Source organism: Arvicanthis niloticus, chromosome X (genome assembly GCF_011762505.2).
Source record: "Arvicanthis niloticus isolate mArvNil1 chromosome X, mArvNil1.pat.X, whole genome shotgun sequence".
In the NCBI taxonomy this organism is placed as follows: domain Eukaryota; kingdom Metazoa; phylum Chordata; class Mammalia; order Rodentia; family Muridae; genus Arvicanthis; species Arvicanthis niloticus.
This window is the reverse complement of record NC_047679.1, coordinates 99,814,448-99,837,219: the sequence shown is the minus strand read 5'-3', so window position 1 is coordinate 99,837,219 and position 22,772 is coordinate 99,814,448. Positions and strand designations below refer to the sequence as shown.

At 40.5% G+C, this 22,772-nt stretch overlaps 2 protein-coding genes across 3 annotated transcripts in view; both read left to right on the top strand.

Moving 5' to 3' along the window:
• Nucleotides 1-9,099: 9,099 nt before the first annotated feature.
• On the top strand, nucleotides 9,100-13,336 carry C1galt1c1 (C1GALT1 specific chaperone 1). The gene is made up of 2 exons (XM_034485130.2): nucleotides 9,100-9,234; nucleotides 12,006-13,336. The coding sequence occupies exon 2, from the start codon at nucleotides 12,011-12,013 to the stop codon at nucleotides 12,959-12,961; it is 951 nt and encodes a 316-aa protein (XP_034341021.1). The 5' UTR covers nucleotides 9,100-9,234; nucleotides 12,006-12,010; the 3' UTR covers nucleotides 12,962-13,336.
• The window catches only part of Cul4b (cullin 4B), a 91,222-nt gene continuing 77,562 nt past the window's right edge, over nucleotides 9,113-22,772 (top strand). For both annotated transcript variants that reach the window (XM_034486129.2, XM_076918229.1), the window contains exon 1: nucleotides 9,113-9,234. The gene's annotated coding sequence lies outside the window, so the exon portion shown is untranslated. The remainder of the gene's footprint in view (nucleotides 9,235-22,772) is intronic.

Sequence of the window (22,772 nt, the reverse complement as noted above, 5' to 3'; positions counted from 1 at the left end):
AAATTATTGATACTTTGGAGACTACATTATTTAAAGAAAATGGAGGTTTATTTTGACTTTAGTTTTTTCCCTGACGTGCTAGGCAAAGAACCCAGGGTCTCACACTGGTTGGACAAGTACTCTAACATTAAGCTACACCCCAGCCAAGTTTATTGATTTTTGAGGTCAAATGTTCCCTGAAAGGGACTGTGTTTACAGTGCCTTTAAACCCAGCACTTGGGAGGTAACACAGAAATACAAAGTGCCTGAAGCTTATTGGCCAGCCTGGTCTCAAAAAATAATGGTGGAGAACGATCAAGGAAAAAGACTCAAGACTGGGGCTAAAGAAATAGCTCAGTGGTTATGAACACTTACCAGCAGATGACCTGGGTTCAGTTCTTAACGTCCACACAGTGGAACTCCAGTTCCAAGGCATCCAATGGCCTCTCCTGACCTCCACTGTCACTGCACATGCATGGTGCTCCTATGATCACTCAGACACACATACACAAAAAACAATTACCTGTTTTTTTTAATACACCTAACATTGATCTGTCTTCTACGTATAGTTGCACACACAACACGAACACAAGTATATGCAACACACACACACACACCACGTCACATAACACAAAATTTCCCGTATTTTCTTGTTGAATTGCAGCTTTTTAAAATCTGTCTTCGCCCCTTGGCTGTTGTGGTTACTTGAATAGGAACGGGCCCCCATAGACTCATATATTTGAATGCTTGCCCATTAGGAAGCAGCCCGACTTGAGAGGGATTAGGAAGAATGGCCTTGCCGGGTGGCGCACGCCTTTAAGCCCAGCACTCGGAAGGCAGCGGCAGGTGGATTTCTGAGTTCGAGGCCAGCCTGGTCTACAGAGTGAGGTCCAGGACAGCCAGGGCTACACAGAGAAACCCTGTCTCGAAAAACACACACACACACACAAAAAGGAAGAATGGCCTTGTTGGAGGAAGTATTAGTTGGGGTGGGCTTGGGTTTTCATAAGCCCAAGCCACACCCAGTGACTCAAGCTTCCTGTTGCCCTTGGATCAAGATGTAGAACACTCAGCTCCTTCTTCAACGCCCTGTCTGCCTTAGCACTGCCATGTTTCATCATCACCATGATGATGATGGACTAAACCTCTGAAATTGTAAGCCAGCCCCCAATTAAATGTTTACCCTTATAAGAGTTGCCTTGGTCCTGGTGCCTCTTCACAGCAACAGAGCACTAAGACAGCTGTGAACTACATGGAGCAGGGACTATGAATTACCTGTGTTCCTAGCTTAAATAGATATTTACAACTAATGTAGAGTAGATATTTAGAAATTGTTTGGATACCTAGTTAGGCAGGGCTTGGAGAGAGATGTTTCATAATAAGCCCCATAGATTACATGGGCAGTGGGTTTAAAAACTAATATTTGGCTGAATAACTGAATATATAACAGAAAGGAGGACAGCTCATGGCAGAAGAGGGTAGACTCGGGGCAAGGGAAGTGTTGGTATCTTTCTTCACATAAAGAGATTGCCAAGAGACAGAAGAAGATGGAACAAAAGACGGGGAGGGCAAGAGGGAGGACAGAAAGGGAGGAAAGGAGAGAAGGAGAGAGAGAAGGAGAGGAAGGAGAAGAAAGAGAGACAGAGAAGGGGAGGTTAATCTTCATGATAATCTCAAATGCTTGGTAGAGAAACAGTAACGTCCACAGTTGTCTCTGAGCTATTATTAAATCTCTATTGGCTGGGAAGAAGGCTTAGTCAGCAAAATACAAATAGTCCAAGCACAAGGACCTTTGTTTGTGTATTTGTTTTTAAAGCAGGAGTCTCTTTTTTAAAAAACGATTTTTTATGTATGAGTATTTTTGCCTGCATGTATGTATGTATATGTACTACTTCCATGCCTAGTACCCAAAGAGTCCTAAAGAGGTCATCGGATCCCCTGAAACTAAAGTGACAGATGGTTGTGACCTTGGTTCTGGGAAACAAACAAGGATCCGCTGCAAGAGCAGCAAATGTTCTTAACCACCAAGTCATCTCTCCAGTCCCACAACCTGGGCCGAGATGTGTTTATAAAAAGATAAGGAGAGGGGAGATATGTTCTATGTAGGTGTGGTGAGGCATGAGGGGAGGGGATGCCTCAGCGGGACCATGCCAAGGCATTCCTTCCCCTTGAGGGACCAGAATAGAGTTTACTCAAAGCATGGGGAGGGGAGGAGGAGGAAGAGGAGGAGGAAGAGGAAGAGGAAGAGGAGGAGGAGGAGGAGAAAAAGGAGAGTAGATGCTAGCTATGAGCATGTGGAGAGAGAAGGGGAAGAGAATGAGGAAAGAGGGAGGAAAGGGCAAGGAGACAGAGTGGGAGCAAGAAGGGAAGAGCAGGAGAGCGAGGAAGGGGCAAGCAGTTCCTTTTATAGTGGGTCAGGCCTACCTGGCTGTTGCCAGGTAACTATGGGGTGGAGCTTAGACAGACTACTAATAGGCTTACTCCCAAGAACCTACATTTTTCAAAAGCCTAAAATGGTAGTGTGCAATTGTAATCTCGGCCAGGAGAGTAGAAGAAGCAGGAGAGACAAGCAGATCCCTGGAGCTCACTGATCTGAGCAAGGCCTGGGCCAGTGAAAGATTCTTAAAGAACCAAGATAGACAGCTCCTAAGAAATAACATCTAAGGACAACCTCTGGTTTCCACATACATGTGCATGCATGTTGTACCCACACAGATAACATGTGTGTGCACATGCTCACACATGCAAGTATATACCATGCATCCCAAATAGGCAACTGGGGCAAAGAAGAGCGATTTCACTGTGAGGCTTTATGTCACTGCCTCATACATTGTTTGTCCCTTGGACACCTTCCAGAATTTGATGTAGAAGGCCATAGTAGATTTGTAGAAGATTTGCCTAGCGTGGATGGCATGGTCTGGGACCCCACCCCAAGAAATAAAAAACAATTGGTGATAAGGATTACCATATGGCATTTGTATGTTTTAATGGTGTCATGGTAAACCTTAACAAATCCTGTCAGACCCTGACCAAGGAACTTCTCATTCCCCTAAGTCTTGATGAAATCCCCTGCTCCTGTGTTGAAACTGCAGCCCATCCCCCTCCTTCCCCTTGCCTAACTCAACCTCAAATGTTCTGACAGCCAGAGCAAGGCAGTTTCTGAAGATAAATCATCCTTGTCTGGACAAACAACTCCAGGAAGTAGAAACTATAGACTCCTGTGGCTGCATTTAATTTCCATCCTCCAAACCCTCTGTATACACTCCAAGGACCACGTTACCCCTTTTCAGGCAGTCCTGGCCCTGGAGGAGAATGTCTACCCATTGCTGTTCTGAGATCAGCCTGGTCTCATACTTTTTGTCTCTCTACACAGCCCCAGACATCTAACAAATGGCAAGATCACACTTGGCAGAGATTTGGAAGTAAGCAACAGTAACTCCCTTATATTATATGCTGGTTCGCCTGAAAAAGCAGCATAAAATTGTTCCTTGACAGGTGTGGGCTCTGCCAGAGCTCATGGAAATATGTTGGACATGTAAAATCCCAGCATAAATCTGGAATCAACCCTGGAAAGATCACTGTGTGGCCAGGACTCCACATTGGAAGACACTTGATGCATTCGGCAGATAAAAGAGAAAAGACCACCAAAGTCAGAAATAAAGCAAAAGCAACTTTATTCACCCCTGAAAAATGCTTCTAACAGGTTTAGGGTCGAGATCAGGCAGGCAGCTGACAGCAACAACCTTGAAAGGTCGAGGGCAGTCTCCTTTTGAAGCACAAACCCAGGAGCAGATGTTCAAGGGATAATAAAGAAGGAATTCGCAAGTGGAGGGTTAATTCTTGAGCTCAGGGTGTGGCAGAGAGCAGGAAGGTGGTTGAGGCTCAAGGGCATTCTAAGGCAGAGGTCTTATCTCAACTTTTATGGGGCTCTTGCAGACCAGATGGCTTTACAGCAACAGAAAAGAATGTAGCAGGGCCTGGGGACATGCCGGATGGAGCAGCAGACCAATGCCTGGAATTACTCTGGGCTCTTTCTCCTTTTCATTTGATGCTGAGTCTCGAAAATTCCATGTCAGTCCTGTCAATATATAGCTTACCTGCTCAGTTTGAATCACTATGAGCACGCAATGCTTCCATTTCCCTTCCTTTAAACTCAAGCAGAAAAAAAGAACCCTCTTAGTAAAGTAGCTTCCAACTCTTTGTTTCATATTACTTTTTAATTTTTTCATATTTTAATAAAAGTGTGTGTGTGCACATGTGGAGGTCAAAGGGCATCTTCTAGGAGTCAGTCTTCGAATTCTAATTGAAGCCAGGCGGTGGTGGCGCATGCCTTTAATCCTAGCACTTGGGAGGCAGAGACAGGCAGATTTCTGAGTTCGAGGCCAGCCTGGTCTACCGAGTGAGTTCCAGGACAGCCAGGACTACACAGAGAAACCCTGTCTTGAAAAACCCAAAAAAAAAAAAAAAAAAAAAAAAGAATTCTAATTGAAGTCATCAAGTTTGATCTGGAAGCACTTCCTTCCTTTCTTTCTTTCTTTCTGTTTTTTTGTTTTTGTGTTTTTGTTTTGTATTTTGTTTTGTTTTTCAAGTCAGGGTTTCTCTGTGTAACAACCCTGGCTGGCCTGGACTTGCTTTGTAGCTGGCCTCCAACTCACAGAAATCCTATCTGCCTGCCTTTGCTTTTCTGCCTCAGCCTCTTAAGGTCTAGGATTGAAGGCGTGTGCAAGGACTTGCAGCAGAGATAGGTGGAAAGCACTTTCACCCACAAATCGCCTCTCCTCTCTCCTTCCCTCTCCTTGCTCCCACCCTGACTCTTTTTTATGTATCCCTTGAAAAGTTTGGTTCCACACTCTCCACAAACCACTATTCTTAGCATTCTGACTAAACTCCACCCCCACAGTTACCTGGCAATAGCCAGGTAAGCCTGGCCCACTATAAAAGGGGCTGCTTGCCCCCCACCCCTTGTTCTCTTGCCTCTTTCTTTTCCTTGTCCCCTCGCCTCTTCTCTTCCCCCTCTCTCTACGTGCTCATGGCTGGCCTCTACTTCTCTACTCTCTCCCTCTCTTTGCCTCTACTACCCTCTTAACTCCCCTCCCCATGCCCTGAAAAACTCAATTCTATACTATACCGTCCTGTGGTTGGTCCTTCAGGGGAAAGAGATGCCTCTGCATGGGCCCACTGAGACATCCCCTTCCCCCATACACACACACACACCTCACCACACACACCCACAGAACATATTCTCATTCTCTTTATCTTTTTATAAACACATTAACTAACAATCGATTATGGGTGTTCATAGAGTCAGCCCTACATATAAATGATTCCATATCCATATAGCCAACCAAGAATTTAAAAATCCTTGAAAAAAAAAAGGCTGTCTGAGGACCAAGTGTAGTGGGGCACACTTTTAATACTAGCGTTTGGAAAAACAGTGCAGTGGCACATGCCTTTAATCCCAGCACTTGGGAGGCAGAGGCAGGTGGATTTCTGAGTTCGAGGCCAGCCTGGTCTACAGAGTGAGTTCCAGGACAGCCAGGGCTACACAGAGAAACCCTGTCTCAAAAAACCAAAAAAAAAAAAAAAAAAAAAAGAATTCCAGAAGTGGTTATGACATCTTGTCAAAAGCTTTTTGAAGTTATTTTAAATTATAGCTACCAAATGCTTTAACTGTGTTCCTTTGAATACTTCAAAGACATCCATGAATCAGGCGAGCATCATGAAGCTCACCACGACTCCTCTATTAGCCTCTTGTCTTTGTCATGACATACACATAACAGTCAAACATCCTAATTCTTGAGTGACCTCCTTGTTATATGAATGAAAATGTTTAATTATGACTTTTTTCCCTTTGAGATGGGGTCTCACTATGTAGCCCTGGCTGAACTCAAATGCCCTGTCTCTGCCTCCCAACTATTGGGATTAAAGGTTTACAGCACCATGCCAACCTCCAATTACAGGTATTTTCTAAAACATACATTGAGACATAGAGAGTAGTATGAAGTTCAAAGTATCCATGAGACATCTTCAGTGATTACATCCTGCCAATCTAATCACTGCTATTTCTTTTGGCAGAACTAGGCTGAACCCAGGGCCTTGCACACATTAGTTACCCAGGCCCACAGCATGAGGCCTTGCCCCCAATCTTCTCTGGAAATGTTAGCACTCTCTGTCTCTCTGTCTCTCTGTCTGTCTGTCTCTCTCTGTCTCTCTGTCTCTCTGTCTCTCTGTCTCTCTGTCTCTCTGTCTCTCTCTCTCTCTCTCTCTCTCTCTCACACACACACACACACACACACACACACTTTACTAATCACCTAGAGGCTTCTCAGTACCATCAAGTTTAATTATCACAGACACTTGAGTTCAAAGTTTTAAAGCAAAGCTATGCATGTGCACTGGATCTTATGCAAAGGAAATGAGAAAAACAAGGCTTGGGCCTGATTTCACCAGTACTGCATGCTGAACTGTTGGCACCATGCCACCAGTGATGCCGTCCAGAGCACAATATGAAGCAAGCAATTTTGTTCCTTAGAAATAAGAACCAAACCTGGTTCTGAGCAAACAGCAGTCTCAGCCTGGTGGTGGCCTTGACCTTGTAGTCCTTTTAGTTGAATGATAAGTCTGACTTACAGAAAGTGGAAAAGTAGAGGTTGGAGATTTAGCTCAGTGGTAGAGCACTTGCCTAGCAAGCACAAGGCCCTGGGTTCAGTCCTCAGCTAAAAAAAAAAAAAAAAAAAAAAAAAAAAAAAAAAAAAAAAAAACGAAATAGAAAGTAGAAAAGTTTAACAAATCAAAATTCAAGAAAACTAATCCTCTTTTTCCAAGTTGACTTCGAACTCACTGAAATCCTCCTGCCTCTGCCTCCTAACTGCTAGGATCGGATCAAAGGTGTATACTACTATTGCCAGGCTGAAAACTAATCCTTAAAAAAAGAAAAAGAAGGAAAGAAAGAAGGAAGGAAGGAAGGAAGGTAAGACAGAAGGAAAGAGAGAGAGAGAGAGAGAGAGAGAGAGAGAGAGAGAGAGAGAGAGAGAGAAAGAAAGCAAGCAAAAAAGAAAAACAAAATTCATCTGGCAAAGAAATTATCCAGCATAGTGTGTTGAAAGATTATAAAACGAGGATTTCCTCTTCAGATGAAACTTCAATACTGATTGAGAGTCTTGGTTTTAGGGTTGTTTTGTAAACTGTGTGTTTGTTAATTTTCAGCACTCAGTGGTGGCATCTCACCTATCCAACCTGGCTAAGAGCTCAGCAGTAGACAATGTGTCCTAAAGCTGTTTCAACTTCCCACTGGTGTGGAGACTCCCTCCACTCATTTGAATCTACAAAGGAAACTTCAATTGCTGAGATCTTCATGAGACTGCTCCTTGAGATGATCTGCATTGCTAATATTAGCATTTAATTACATATAATCGCACACCCAGAAAAATAAGAATCAACACTCAGGGCCTTTGCAGAAATGAATACAGTCCAGTTGGACAGTAAAATTGATCATCCTTGTTCCCTGTCAAATAGTGTGCTACCAGCAAAGAAGAGAAAGGACACTGCTGGCCATAGAAGGTTATAGAATGAGGAACATTTTTCCTAGCCATCTCTGGGAATGAGTCCAGTTTAGTAAAAACTATGAGAAAGCATTGGAAATGAATAGATGAAAATTGAATTTACTGGCCCAGCTCCATTCAACACAAATGTAAGTAGATATTTGGCAAAAATAACCCAGTACCTAATTCAAATTAGAAAATTTTCACTGTGGTGGAGGACAGCTGGTCCTTTGAGTAAGAAGATCAAAAAAAAAAAAAAAAAAAAGGAAAGGCCCTTAATGCAGAGCAAAAAGACAAAGCACTCTTCTAGGGCCTGCTGCAGACAAACCAGGCTTGTGTAGAATAAGTGCAGGACACAGACAGAACCACTCGTCTTTGCCTTGTAAACAGGACTGAACACTGAATGTCTTTAGCTCAAACATACCCCCCCCCCCTAAAAAGAAAAGCAAGGTTCATCAGGAATATGGCCCCCAGATTAAGATACTACAGCCAGAATAATAATATCTTGTAATCTAGGTGTCATTATAAGACTTCTTGAACTTTTCATTGTACTTAAGGCATTGCCAGTCACCACTCAAATGTTTTTTGTTTTCAGGAATTCAAGCCCAAGTCACTTCTCAGTGTTACCCAAACCAAATCTGGAACATTGTGAATAACTATAAGGCTGGACTTAACTTTTAATCCCTCTATCTTGGCCTCCCTGGTGATGACATTACAACTGTGACTGAACAGCAGCACCAGCTACAAGAGAGCACTTCAGGAAACTAGGCATTTATTGGGGGATTCTGTAGTCCTAATTTAACCGGAGTCTACACTCAGCTCTGCATTTATTGGGTAGTCCTTTGAAAGCAAACCTTATCCTGTACCGAGCTTGATTCTCCATCTGTATTTCTAACATTCATTAACTCCACAAATATTTGCCTATTGCATACTGGGACTGTGTGCTAGCAATACAGGGTGGAATACTTAGAACCAACATTTACTGAACACTAGGGGAGTTATGTACACTGTGAGATAGGCACTATGGTGATATTTTCCAAACACAACGAAGGAAGGAACAGCGGCAGCGTGAAAATAAAGTCACTTCTTCGGGATACCAAAGGACTTGGCTAAAGTTTAGATCGAGACTAGGTTATGCGGCTTCAAAACCTACCACCCTTGTAACCACAGCCAATTTTTGCTCGCTAAAGCGATGACAATTTCAATGACTTGCATTTTAGTTCCAGGCCAGGAATACTGGGAGGAACACCCTCGTGTCACCACAAGGGTACCAACACATTGGAGTGGGTTAGAGAAATGATCCAGAAATCTACATCAGGTAGGCAGCAACTCTCTTTCGTACTCAGGCAGTTTCCCCGCCCAGTAGGCAAAACGAGGAAAAGCGGGTGGGCGGGCCTAACAGACTCGCGTGGCATCTCATTGGGTACAGCTGAGCGTGCCGGTTACGTCAGGTCTGAATTACGCACGGCGCGGGGGCGGACCCTTTCCGCATCTCGCGGAGCCCGTCCCTTACCCCGTACCCCGCTCCCGCCCCGCCCCCGGCCCGCCCCCACTCTCGTCAGCTTCCTGTGTTCTACGTCATTAATGAAACCAACGAGAGGACACCGCCTGCGTCTAGAGCAGCTTGGTCGAGAGCATAACTGAGTGGGCCTTGGACGTGAGAGGAAAGCCGCATAAGGCAGCGCTTTCCTGCCCTGGAGCCATTCTAGATGCGGTGAGTGCCAAAATTTCGGCCCCCACTTCAAGCACAACCCAGGGTTACTGTTCCTCTCCCTCCCCTGGGAAGGCCTAGGCCCTAGCCTGGGCCCTAGCCCATTCCCAACATGCTCCGCTAGTGATGCCTTGGCAGGTGCGGCGGGAGGACCCAGAGGGAGTGGGGGAAAGCAGCCTTCCTAAAGATTCTCCCTTGGCCCTTCAATGGGACACTTAAATCCATCCTGGTACCCAGTCTACATTTTGATCTCCATCTACTTTCTCCTTCTAAAAAAAAAAAAGAAAGAAAGTTTGTCTCAAAAACATACTTTCTGCTTTCTCTTGTGTGTGCAGTTTAAGTTCCCTTCTCTGTACAAAAATATCCTATCAGGCGGATTGTTGGTGTTACATTTTTTTTTTTATTCCTCAGGGGAGAAAAAAACTGTTAGGATAATTTCTACAAATAATTTTGTGTAGAATTTGTAGACGTTTTTGAGTTTTAATATTTTTGCCGTTAGGAGGAAAATTTTGACACAAAATCAAATGAAGGTACTTGTCTGATTGTTGTGTACTGACCAGAAATAATGATCATGTGATAAGAGCTGCAATTACAACAATTAATATAAAGTGAACTTTACAATACTATTTTGAGGCATAGCTTTTCTGTTGTTTCTCCTTTCCTATGGGAAATGTTTACTGACCAAGTTCTCTGGATTATATAGGAAACTACCATCTTGCCTTTCCCCACCCACTTCCCCAAACAGTCTCAGAAATTGCACCTGTCCTTCAGACAGCTGTCTTTGTGGTAGAAGTCAAAGTTCATTTCTTTTCTAAGAAAACAGGAGGAGCGAGAAGTGGTGCCACACACAAGTAATACAAGCACGTGGGCAAATGAAATTCGAGGATCACAAGTTCAAGACCAGCTGGAGCTACATAGTAAGACCCTATCTTAGAAAAGGAGAGAGAAAAAGAGAGAAAGAAAGAGAGAGAGAGAACACTCAGAAAAGGAGGGGAGGGAGGGAAGGAGAGATAGAATGAGAGAAAGAGAGAACTGTCAGTGTAGTATCCTTGTAGCATTATAGCAAAATGTAACGCAAGCATCAATTATGTTTACTAGATCCACATGTCTCATTTATAGGTCACTTCTTCCCACTGATAGCCTTTGTGACTTTAGGTCAGTTACTTAACCTTTATGGTCCTCCATTTCCCCCATTTAAAAGAAATATGTGTGTGGCACTAGAGCGAATCACAGCATTGAGTATTAAGGACAGATAAGGGCAGGCTTTAGGTAGTCTGCTCTATCACTCTCCCCTTTATTCTTCCTGAACCAGGAAATATGCTAAAGGCCAGCAGGCCCCAATAATCTCCTGTCTCCAACCCCATAGTGCTGGGATTAGACATGGCTTCCGCCCTTGCCCAGCTTTTTATTTGGGCACTGGGTCTGGAACTCAGGTCTTCAAGCACTCATATCCTCTGAATCATCTTTCCAGCCCCATTTTTTTTTTTAAATTGGCACATAACTGGGCATATTCTTTAAATGAGAGAAATGACCTCAGGTAGCTTCTCGGATCCTTTTCAGCCATAAGAGACAAAGTGGAAGTCGGAGCACAGTGGAACTTTGAAGAGTTGCAACCATAACAGTTTCCAGCTATTTTATTGACATTGGCTTTCCTTTTACTTTCTAATTGAAGTTAAAACACAGGAGGTCCCCCTTCCCCCCCCCCCTTTTTTACCTTCTCAAGGAATTATCTTTTTGAGGAGATAAAGATAGTCACAAATACTCCCCCAAATATGTCTATATTGACTTCTTTCTCCAACTTTCCATTGTGGGCTTTTATTACATCAATAGTTGATATACTATATAGTAAAACATTTAGTCTTAGGGGCATAATATTAATTAATATCTTATCTTAATATTAACTAATTAATATTAAGATACGATACTAGCCACAAGAAATCTGTTTTAGATTGCTTAAAATACCTAAGGACATTAACTACCAGTTAAATCAAGCAGTAGGTTGAAAGAGAAATTTGAGACTGATGGTGGTGGTGGTGGTGGTCATGGTGGAGGAGGTGGAGGTGGTGGTGGTGGCAGCGGTGGTGGTGGCAGTGGTGGCAGCATCGCGGCAAAAGTTGTGGTGGCTGTAGCTGAGGTGTGGTGGGAAACCTTTAATCCCAGCACCCAGGAGGCAGAGGCAAGTGGATCTCTGAGTTCAAGGCCAGCCAGGGCTACACAAAGAAACCATGTCTTGAAAAAAAAAAAAACAAAAGAAAGAAAGAAAAGAAAAAGAAAGAAAGAAAGAAAAAAAAGGAAGAAAGGAAGAAAGAAAATGAAGAAAGAAAAGAGAAATTTGAGTTTAAATTGAGTTCAACTTAAAAGTCTTGATCTAGAAGCTCTTTTATATATAATAGCCAGAAGTATGTACTAACTGCAAATTTGTCATACGAAATTTTTAGAGAATGATGGAAAAACAATGTTTATCACATTAGTGTCTAAGCTAATGCTTTGACTTGTCACTTGATTAAGTAAATGATGTACAAAATTACTCCTCTACACACACACACACTGCAAATTCCACTCCGTGAATGAGTTTCTATAATGTTGCAGTTTCTACCTAATGGTGACCCAATGCCAGTGGAAGGATACTGAGAGTCCTTGTCACAGTATGCTTCTCACCTGGTTTCAAGCATGTGGACCTTTGGTTTTTAAACATGAAGAACAAATGTAAGTATATAAGAAATAACCAAGTAAAATTATTAGACTATGTATTTGAAAAGTCTTTTTCTTTGCAGGAAAAATGCTTTCAGAAAGCAGTTCATTTTTGAAGGGTGTGATGCTTGGAAGCATCTTCTGTGCCTTGATCACTATGCTAGGCCACATTAGGATTGGAAACAGAATGCACCACCATGAGCATCACCATCTGCAAGCCCCTAACAAAGACGATATCTTGAAAATTTCAGAGGCCGAACGCATGGAGCTCAGTAAGAGTTTCCGGGTATACTGTATAGTTCTTGTAAAACCTAAAGATGTGAGTCTTTGGGCTGCAGTGAAGGAGACTTGGACCAAACACTGTGACAAAGCAGAATTCTTCAGTTCTGAAAATGTTAAAGTGTTTGAGTCAATTAATTTGGACACAAATGACATGTGGTTGATGATGAGGAAAGCTTACAAATATGCTTATGATAAATACAGGGACCAATACAACTGGTTCTTCCTTGCACGCCCCACTACTTTTGCTGTTATTGAAAACCTCAAATATTTTTTGTTAAAAAAGGATCCATCACAACCTTTCTATCTAGGACACACTATAAAATCTGGAGACCTTGAATATGTGAGTGTGGATGGAGGAATTGTCTTAAGCATAGAATCAATGAAAAGACTCAACAGCCTTCTCAGTGTTCCTGAAAAGTGTCCCGAACAAGGAGGAATGATTTGGAAGATATCTGAAGATAAGCAGCTAGCAGTCTGCCTGAAATATGCTGGAGTATTTGCAGAAAATGCAGAAGACGCCGATGGGAAAGATGTGTTTAATACCAAATCTGTTGGCCTTTTCATTAAAGAGGCAATGACTAACCAACCAAACCAGGTAGTAGAAGGATGTTGCTCTGATATGGCTGTTACTTTCAATGGACTGACTCCTAATCAGATGCATGTGATGATGTATGGGGTATACCGGCTTAGGGCATTTGGACATGTTTTCAATGATGCATTGGTTTTCTTACCTCCAAATGGTTCTGAGAATGACTGACAGAAAGCAAGAGCATGTGTTTAGTAACTACATTAAGATATGATATCAGATCTAACACATTAGTGTGTTTCTTTTTCTTATCTGGTTACACTGGCATAATCACACATTGAAGTCTACTTGTACAGTGTCAAATAGAATGCTGTTTTCCCCGTATCATTCATGAGAAATTTAAATGTATTAAAAATAAATGTTTTAAGAATAGTAATTTTCAAATACGTATTTATAAATATTATATTTATGTGATAAAGGCTAAATTATAGACATTAAAATCTGTGGTATTTCTTTGCTTATTGGTTTTAAACTCATGTATCATTTTAGCTTTCTAATATGTGCAAATGAGAACTCTAGGGAATTTGTGATTAAAGAATACTTGTAGCTCTGTGTTTCCTTTACTTTTCTGTGGGAGCCTGGGTGCTTGAGAAAGGTAGGAACAGGATCTCACTGTGTAATTCAAGCTGGTCTAGAACTGGCAGTTCTTCTTAGCCTCCCGAGTGCTAGTGTTAATGCTGTGTGCCACTGTGTGCAATTGTTTCCTTTACTTCTGATGCAGATTTATACTCTGTTAGGCATACCAGTGCCAGTGGATTTGCTCTCCCAAAATCTATAACCAAGCAATTAAGAAAGTGTTCCTTAACACTGTTAAGACTTCAGTTGTTTCCTTGAGAGGAAGTACAGTTTATTTACGTAGGTTAAGCAATATTCCTGAAAGTTAATTAAGTAGCATTTCTTAGCATTTACAGTTTCTATTAACTCTGTACTTCAGCATTCAGATCTTGCATTTGAAATGTGACTATAAAAAAATGTCATTTAACTGGTTTCCCCCTTAAGCTCTGAGCTGTACCTTGGATTACATATATAATGTATTCATGCCTACTGGACAGTCAGTTCTGTGCACATCACCTTTGAAAAACTTGGTTTTGTTTATCTGGGTGATTCAGTTTCCTAAGCTAAATGTGGAAGTGGTTGTTGTTTTAGTTTCGGTTACTTGTGAACATTCTAATGTTTTTTTTTTTTTTTTTTTTTTTTTCTCCAGAATCATGATTGTATCATACATGACTGGTTTGGTTTTGTTTCTGTTTATGGTGGGTAGGCATTAACCTCACCATCCATGTTGGATTACCATATCATCTGCTTAATTTCAAGTGGATACCTAAAATGCCTGTCTTGTAGATATAGCTATTTCTGCCCTCCTAAATGTGTAATATGCTTGGTTCTGGCATGTCCTATAATATTCGCTCATAAATTTGATCCATAAGCCCCTTTAGGACATGAGACTATTTTTAAATATAGTATTCCTTGTACTTGGCCTCATGACTCTAATATCGTCTTCAGATGTAGCAAAGCAGTATGCATTTCCTCAGGAAGGCACTGCATTTCACATTATTGATCCTTAAGGTAGTATGTCAAGCCTTTGTTTTAAATACCCTCTGACCTTCTTCCTTGGGATTTTTGCTCAAGCTGAAGCATTATTAATTTCAAAGAATCATAAATCCTATTTAATAAGCACTATATTATGTGGTTGCAGGTGCAATTTCTACAGATCAAGTCATGTTCCTGTGTGAGTATAGTGATTAAAAAAAACTCTGAATGACTCATTATCCCTAACGCTAATGTTTAATTATTTTATTACATTTATTTTATTGAGGGGAGCGGTGCTATGCAAGCCACAGTGCACATGTAGAAGTCAGAGGGCAACTTATGAGAGTTAGTTTTCTCCTTTCACCATGTGGAATCTGGGGATCAAATTTCTATTGTCAAGTTTCACAACAAGTGCCTTTACCTATTAAGCCATCTGGCTTTTGTTGTTGGTTTTTTTGTTTGTTTGTTTTTGTTTTTGTTTTTCGAGACAGGGTTTCTCTGTATAGCCCTGGCTATCCTGGAACTCACTCTGTAGACCAGGCTGGCCTCGAACTCAGAAATCCACCTGCCTCTGCCTCCCAAGTGCTGGGATTAAAGGCATGTGCCACCACTGCCCGGCTGGCTTTTTTTTTTTTTTTTTTTAATTTTCTATTTTAGGGAACCAGAAAAATGTCTCATGGTCTAGAGAACTCAAGTTCAGTTCCCAGTACCCATATTATGTAGCTGACAACTTCCTTTAACACAGGGATTCATTACCTTGTGGCCTTCACAGACACCTGCATACTCGTAACATAGAAACACACATACATGTAAAACATAATTATTTCTATTTTTGTTGTGTCACCTTGCCAGCACCCAGGTATTTACATTTTTTCAACTTTAATTACATTAGCTTATCAAGATACTGGAATTGCCACCACCTAGCATTCAGGAGACAGAAGCAGGGGGATCACTGTGAGTTAAAAGGTCAGCCTTGTCTACGTATGGAGTTCTGGAACAGGCAGGGAGCTACATAAAGTAATCTTGTTGCAAAAATATTGGGAAACTTGTCAGTCAGTAGATGACAAGGTAAATATGGGCATTTAAAATCAAATTCATGCTCAATTAAGTTTTTACACATGGTATTGGATTATAAAATGTCTCCAGTAGTATGTTGCCTTTTTGAAATTATGTATATCCAGGTTTGTAGATTTTAAAAGTCACTAATAAAATGGTAATATACTGTGGTTTTAGATACAGATATACTTTTTATACATGTCAGGTGACTACATGTGGAAAATACACATTTAGTAGCTAGAAGCTAACCCTGGGCACATTCTGAAATTAGGGAGTGAGGTGAGGAAAAGTGGAGGTCCAATGCAAATTGATCATGAATGTGAATAGCTGTGTTAGTCATATGGCTAATAACTAACAGAATAGATCCACCAGTTTAAACAAGCACTTGTAATTGAGACACCTCATTCAGCCATAGCTAAGACGTAAATGTCTTCTAAAAATTGAAATTGTATTTATTTTTCTGCTTAAGAAGACACTGGAACATAGCTTTAGCAAACCTCAGGCCATTTCCTTATGTGAGCTGAATCCTCAAAATGAAAACATGTCTACAATAAAAAAGAAATTACACTCCTTGGCTTTCTCTTTTTGATGTGGCAAAAATGTTACTGTGTATCAAATCTGGCTTATGAGACAGAGTTTTCTGGAGTGCATTTAAATAAACCTATCAGGTTTTCTTAAAGCAGAACATACCTACATTAGAAAATTTGTAAACAGTGGAGTCTAGTGATGTGCTATCATTCATTTCTGCTTCCTCCGTTAAGTGTTTTTTGTTTGCAAAATTCAGTGCATGCAATGCATGCATGAGTGGTTATATGTAAGTGAGAGCAGGTGCCTTGGGAGGCCAGAAAAGAATATCCAGTCCCTTGGAACTGGAGTTCCAGGCAGTTGTGAGCCACCCAATGTTTGTGCTGGGAATGCTGGTCCTGGTTCTCTCAAAGAACAGTACATACTCTTAAACTCGAAGCCATCTCTCCAGGCACTTTGGGGAGTTGTACTGTTTTCATCACGTTTATTTTATGTGAGTTGATGTACAGGTACTTGGCCACAGCACATGTGTGGAGGTCAGAGAAAACTTGAAAGAGCCAGTTCTCTCCTTCCACCATATGAGTTCCTGGGATCATGCTCTGGTCTTCAGGCTTAGCAGCAAGCACCTTTACCTGCTCAACCATCTATTCACCAGCATTGTTTGTTTCTTTGTTTTTTAAACTGTTGTTTTATTTTTAAACATAGGCTTTCTTTGGATGACATCAAACTCAAGGGAATTGTCCTACCCCAAACTCCTAAGTGTTGAAATTATAGGCAGGAGCCACAATGCCTGGACTTTTTTTTTTTCCTTTTGGTTTTTCGAGAAAGCCTGGACTTTTAAAAGAATTTTTTATTAAGAGTCTAAAATAACAGGAATGTATCATTATACTTGCTTATATTCACCTTCCCAGTATACTTTCTTATGCATCCTGTTCTTTCCTTCTTCCCTCAAATAGCCCCTCTGCTTTCATGAAACACGAAATTCCAGATAGGAGAAAAACGTGTGATATTTTTGTCATCCTCCAACCTACTCTGTTGTACCTCCCCCTCCCTTTAGATTCCTTGACCCTGGACAGTCTCTAGTAGAAAGGAGTTTTCCTTTAGCATGGGAACAGTTCTTAAGAGTTAACTTACTTTCCTAAAAATAATTCTTCCAGATTTTAAAATTAATCATTGTATCAGGGTTTAGTCCACACCTATAATCCCAGCTGAAGGGCTGAGGCAGGAAGATCTCAAGTTAAAATTAAGCCTATACTACACAGTGAAATCCTTTTTTCAAACAAATTTAATAATCATGGGCTAGCAAGATGGCTTACTGGCTAAAGGTTCTTGACATGCCACCAAGCCTTGTGACAAATTCAATTCCCTGGACTCAAAGGGAACTAAAATCTGCCCATAGAGGTTAGGATTTTTTTTTTGTTGTTTTGTTTTTTTGAGACAGGATTTCTCTGTGTCGAAAAACCAAAAATAAATAGATAGATAGATAAATAAAATCAGCTAAATGTTGTGGTACAATCCTTTAATCTGAGCATCTAGGAAGCAGGGGCAGGCAGATCTTTGTGAGTTTGAGTTCAGCCTCAAGTTCAGGGCTACATAGTGGGACCCTATCTAAAAAAACCAAAAACAATCACATTCAACATGCATCATCATCAAAATTAAACACAATAAAATGTCTGATGGGTGGTGGGGAAATGACTTGTTTGGAAAATATAACATGATATGTGTCTGGGAGTCCAGTCTTTCATTTTACTTTTTTTTCCCCATGAGACTCGGGCAGAGTCACACGGGGAAAGCGGGATTCGAACCTGGAAAGAGAGAGCAAAGGGCGAGGGCTTGCCTAAGCCGCTGCGCCACCGCTGGCTTGCTCAGTCTTTCATTTTACAAAAACAAAAATTTTAATTGTATTATTGTGGCATCTTTACAAATTGTTCTTACACATACCAAACATTTTTGAGCTGAACACTAGGCCTAGTGCCTTGTGGAATGCATTAAGAATCCAAAGTTATGATTCATTACAAGGATTCAATCTATTTGTGTGAGATTCTCATGGGAGTAAAACAAGCCATTGTTTATATTGTATAACACTATCCTCTGTGCATGCCATGGCCATTACCTCTTAGCAGCTGTGATTACCCTCAGAAGTCCCAGACAAGATTTAGTTCATTAATTCTATCACAAGGAGAGAAGCTCATGACATCCCATCTATTCCTAAAGATATGTAGGTAGTTAATAGTTGCTTACTGGGACCAACTCACAAGGCCCCACTCTTCCCTGAGAATATATTGGTAGTTAACAGTTGCTGAGAGTAGGATTCAGGAGGACCATACTCTCAAAGAAAGACAGGCAGTTAACAGTTGCTGAGCATGGGACTCAGGAGCTCCTCCCTAACCAAGGATAGGCAAGCATTCAAGAGAATGGGGCTCCTGGGAGGATACCCCTCCACAACCAAGGATAGGCCATTAAGAGTTGAGGTAGAGTCATGAGTCCCCACCCCTCCTAGATAATAGGCAGTCAGTAGTTTAACCAGGCATAAAATTGCCCATGTTCCTATAAATAACTCCCATTAAGCTCATTGGTTCACCAAGCTAGACGAAATCTTTTCTTTGGTCTGTAGTTGGTGTACTATATGAGGTAAATAGGTATTTGTTCATCTTCCTAGGAAGTCTCACAAAAATTAGAATATGGTAGTCCTTTTGCCTTAAAAATCCTGGATTTTGAGAGATGCTATTTCTTTAAATTGGCATAATAGCCATGTCTTTGGAATTTTTTTTTAGTGATTCCACACAAGAATAGTCATATCATTTATGCCATCGCATTATATCATTGGCAAAAGTTCTGGCAGGAAGAGCAGGACTTAAAGTTTTGGGGTTTGTTTTGTTTTATTCTTGGATCAGGGTAGAAGAGGTGTCAGTGGTTAAGACCACTGACTGCTCTTGCAAAGGACCCAGGTTCAGTTTCCAACACCCACATGGTGGCTCACAACCTCCTATAACTCCAGTTCCAAGGAATCAAATGTCTTCTGGCCTCTGCAGGCACTAGGCATGCGGTACAGGTGCATGGACATGCATGCAAGCAAAACACCCATACATGTAAAATATATATTTTAAAAAAGTCTTGGATCTGATAAGACACATGTAGGTACCCAAAATACTAAATAAATGAGAACTGTCAGAATAGGAGTTGAGTACTACCTGAGGAAGAAGGGACGAATGGACTGGCCAACTGGTACTGATCATTTTTCTTCCTGTATTTCTCTAAAGTACATGGGAGGAAGCTTAAAGAAACATTGCGTTTTCATGAGCCCATTGCTGTGTATATATTAAACATGAGCTCGAAAAAAAAAAAAAACATGAGCACCACATATACAGTTTTAAATTTTTACTAACCACATTAAAGAGCAAAAAGACATAGGGAAAGTTACTTTTCAGTATTGTTTTATTAACCCAAATATATCTAAAGTACTGTCATTTCACTGTGTAATCCACAAGAATAATTACAGTTAACATTCTTTGAAATGCAGTGTGTGTTTGACAGTTATAACAGAATAATTCATTTACCACATTTCCAGTGCTCAGTAGCACATACGGCCAGAGACCACCATACTATTTAGCAAGGGCTAAACAGTTAGAGAAATGTGCCAGACAGGTTTAAATGTGAATGGGAGAAAACATCCAAAAGTCCTGTTTGGGGTTGTGTTGAATGAAATGGAAACTTTAAATTGGCTGCAGTGGTGCACACCCTTAATGCCAACATGAAGGAGGCAGAGGCAGGTGGATCTCTGAGTTCAAAGCCAGCCCAGTCTACAAACTAAGACCAGGACAGTCAGGGTGATGTTACACAGAGAAACCCTGTCTCAAAACAAAAATGGAAACTGGAACCTTTTAGTAGGCTCTAGGCCACTACCTTGCATGAGTTCAATCCCAGGGCCATCCCCTTCAAATGAAATCATTGTATTTGTAGCAAAACATTAATTAGACATCTCAACTTTTCCCCGTATATAAATGAACCCAAACTATCCATTAACTTTCATCATCAGTAATATTTTCTCCCAGCTATCTTCAAAGCAATTGTTAGGCCTGCCCTTGCAGGTTGCACACTTCTCTAATTATCATGCTTTAAAAAAAAAAAAAGACAGTAGTGAATAGCTTGGGCTAGCCTCAGAAAGATCCTCCACTCTCTGGAGGAGAGGCAGTCTCCTAAGTATTGGAATTACTCCCACATAACTAGCTATTCCCTTGGATCTGTTTTAAAGGACCCAGCAAAAGCTTCCTAGATGCATAACCTCTAAATTACAATAAATTTACCAGTGCCATAAATCACCTGGTTTCAAGGTGACTGAGAAGTAGGAATAGCTCAACTCTTAGAACTGAGCTCAATTTCAAAGAATTCTCCTAGAATATCTATTGAAGAGGAAAAGAGCATCCCTTCGGCAGCATAAACGACTGTGTACCCACGTACCTCAAACAAACCCTACCCACTGTTAGCCAACTGTGAAACAGAAGATTATCAGTGTACACTCTCATGACCCACAGTGATTTAACTGTGGGCTGAGATTAACATGTTATGAAATGTTATAGGAGCATATACAGGCTTTGTAGTTGGGTAGACTTAGGTTCAGATTCCATTCCTGCCATTTACTAGCTATGTATCTTTGGGGAATTTAAATATTCTCTGAGCAGAACATTAGTGTCCTCATTTGTAAAAATCAAACTCAAAAGCTACCCGCATGGAATCATAAAGATTAATAAAAATATGTAATGTAAGGAGAGCTTGTGCATAGTGAACACCTAGGGGAATGCTATTTCCCATTTTCTCTAATTTGCACACATTTAGTACTATAAATAATTATGTACCAATCCTTTGCATTAAATATCTTTTTATTTATTTAAATATTTTATGTATATGGGTTCTTTGCACATACATGTACACACCAGAAGATAGTATCAAGCAGTTGTGAGTTGCCATGTAGGTGCTGGGACTTGAACTCAAGACCATTAGAAGACTAGTGAGTGGTCTTAACCACTAAGCCATCTCTCCATCCCCTGCATTAAATATCTTGATGGTAAAAATATTAAACTACTGATATGAGTAACAGCTGCTATTGCATATTCAAACTAACAGGGAAACTAATAGTTTTAAGATAATATCTGTATACTTAATCTGTATAAAATAGCTTTGCCTGAGTTTTTAAACAAGTATTTTTAGCATTAAGCCATAAGTTACCATTTAAAACATAAGCTTAGATTATGTTTTCCATTCACAATAAATTAGATACTGCTGAAGTCTAAATTGCTTTAATTGATGTGGTTCTTATTTTCCACACTTTAATCAAGAGGTTTCTGTTCATATTGGAGAAAATCCTGCATAAATGAGACCCCTCCCTCTTTGTAAATGCTCTTAAGTGGCTGGTACTTGGGAGAGGATGTGACACCAGGAAAAGGGCACTAACGCCATGGGCCTCTCCTCAGACCTCATTCATATATATATATATATATAGATATAGATATAGATATAGATATATAGATATATATGTAGATATATATATGTAGATATATATACTTTAACCTTATAAAATACAACATAAATACAAGTACCTCAGTTTCTAATATATTTTATCTTGTATTATTTTTAAAACAATAAGGCAATATTTGAAAAAGCTACTTACTAGATATGTTAAATATAGCTATTATACTAAATGAAGCTATTTTAAGTCTGTATTCAAATTTATTTAAAGAAAACCAATATTCTTTAAGTTGAATTTTGTCTAAATGCTTATACCAGCAAACTTACAAAAATCTTTAGGGACTGGGATGTAGCTTAATTAGTATAGTGCCTGCCTAGTATGCAGGAAACTTGGAGTTTGTTCCCCAGCACTGTGTTAGAGCTGGCCCTAGTGGTGCACACCTATAGTCTCAGAACTTAAGATGTGGAGGCCAGAGTTTGAGGTCACACTCTACTACACAGGTCTAACCCTACTACACAGAGTTAACTTCCATGATAACTTAAGCCTAAGCTTCACTGAAGCAGCTTCATTAAAAAAGAAATGAAGGGAAGAAAGGGAAGAACATAATCATGAATTGTGCCCTAATTCTCAATAGCTTAACTTTAAGAAAGCTGTACAGGACAAAAAATACTCTTCACCCTGACCAATTAAGGTCAGATACATTATGTGAAGTGAATTTGTACTTTAAAATTTAAATTTTAATAGAACGGCATTTCCAAATCATCTTTTTTTTTTAATTTACTTCTTTAATGTGTGCATGGGGTGGTCAAAGAACAACTAAAGTCATTTTCCTCCTTCCACCATGTGGGTCCTGGGGACTAAACTCAGATTGTCAGTCTTGGCAGCAAGTACCCTGACCTGCTGAGCCATCTTCCCAAGTCCCTGGAGCACCAATTGAGTGGGTAAAAACCATTATACATAGAAAATGTTTCATATCATGACAAACTTTAGAATGTCAATATACAAACAGAAGGTTTAAGCCTTAAATAATAAATAAGCAAAATTAAACAAACACATTTTTTACAAGTCACGTTGGGCAAGGTGCCTCCAGACTCTTATTCTAAATTCTGTAGGCAACAGGTTTATAAAACCAAGGCTAGCCTAGGCTATAAAGCCGCCCTACCACTACCAGTTGCCTAGGGCTAGGGATGAATCTGAAACAAAGTGCCTACCATGAGTGAGGCCCTAGTTGAGACCCTAGGTTTGATCCTCAACACCAGGGAAAAGTTTTCTAATTTAAGGGCTCAAAGACTATTAATGCACACTGCCCTTCAAGCATGCAGTTGCATCGTAACATCATTTTACTGGTTTGCAAGTTTCCAGGCATCAGGGCATCAGTATAAGGCACCTTCAATCTTGGGGGACAAA

What these genes read in the sequence shown, in the direction of transcription:
- C1galt1c1 (XM_034485130.2), top strand. Translation starts at nt 12,011, where the DNA reads ATGCTTTCAGAAAGCAGTTCATTTTTGAAGGGTGTGATGCTTGGAAGC.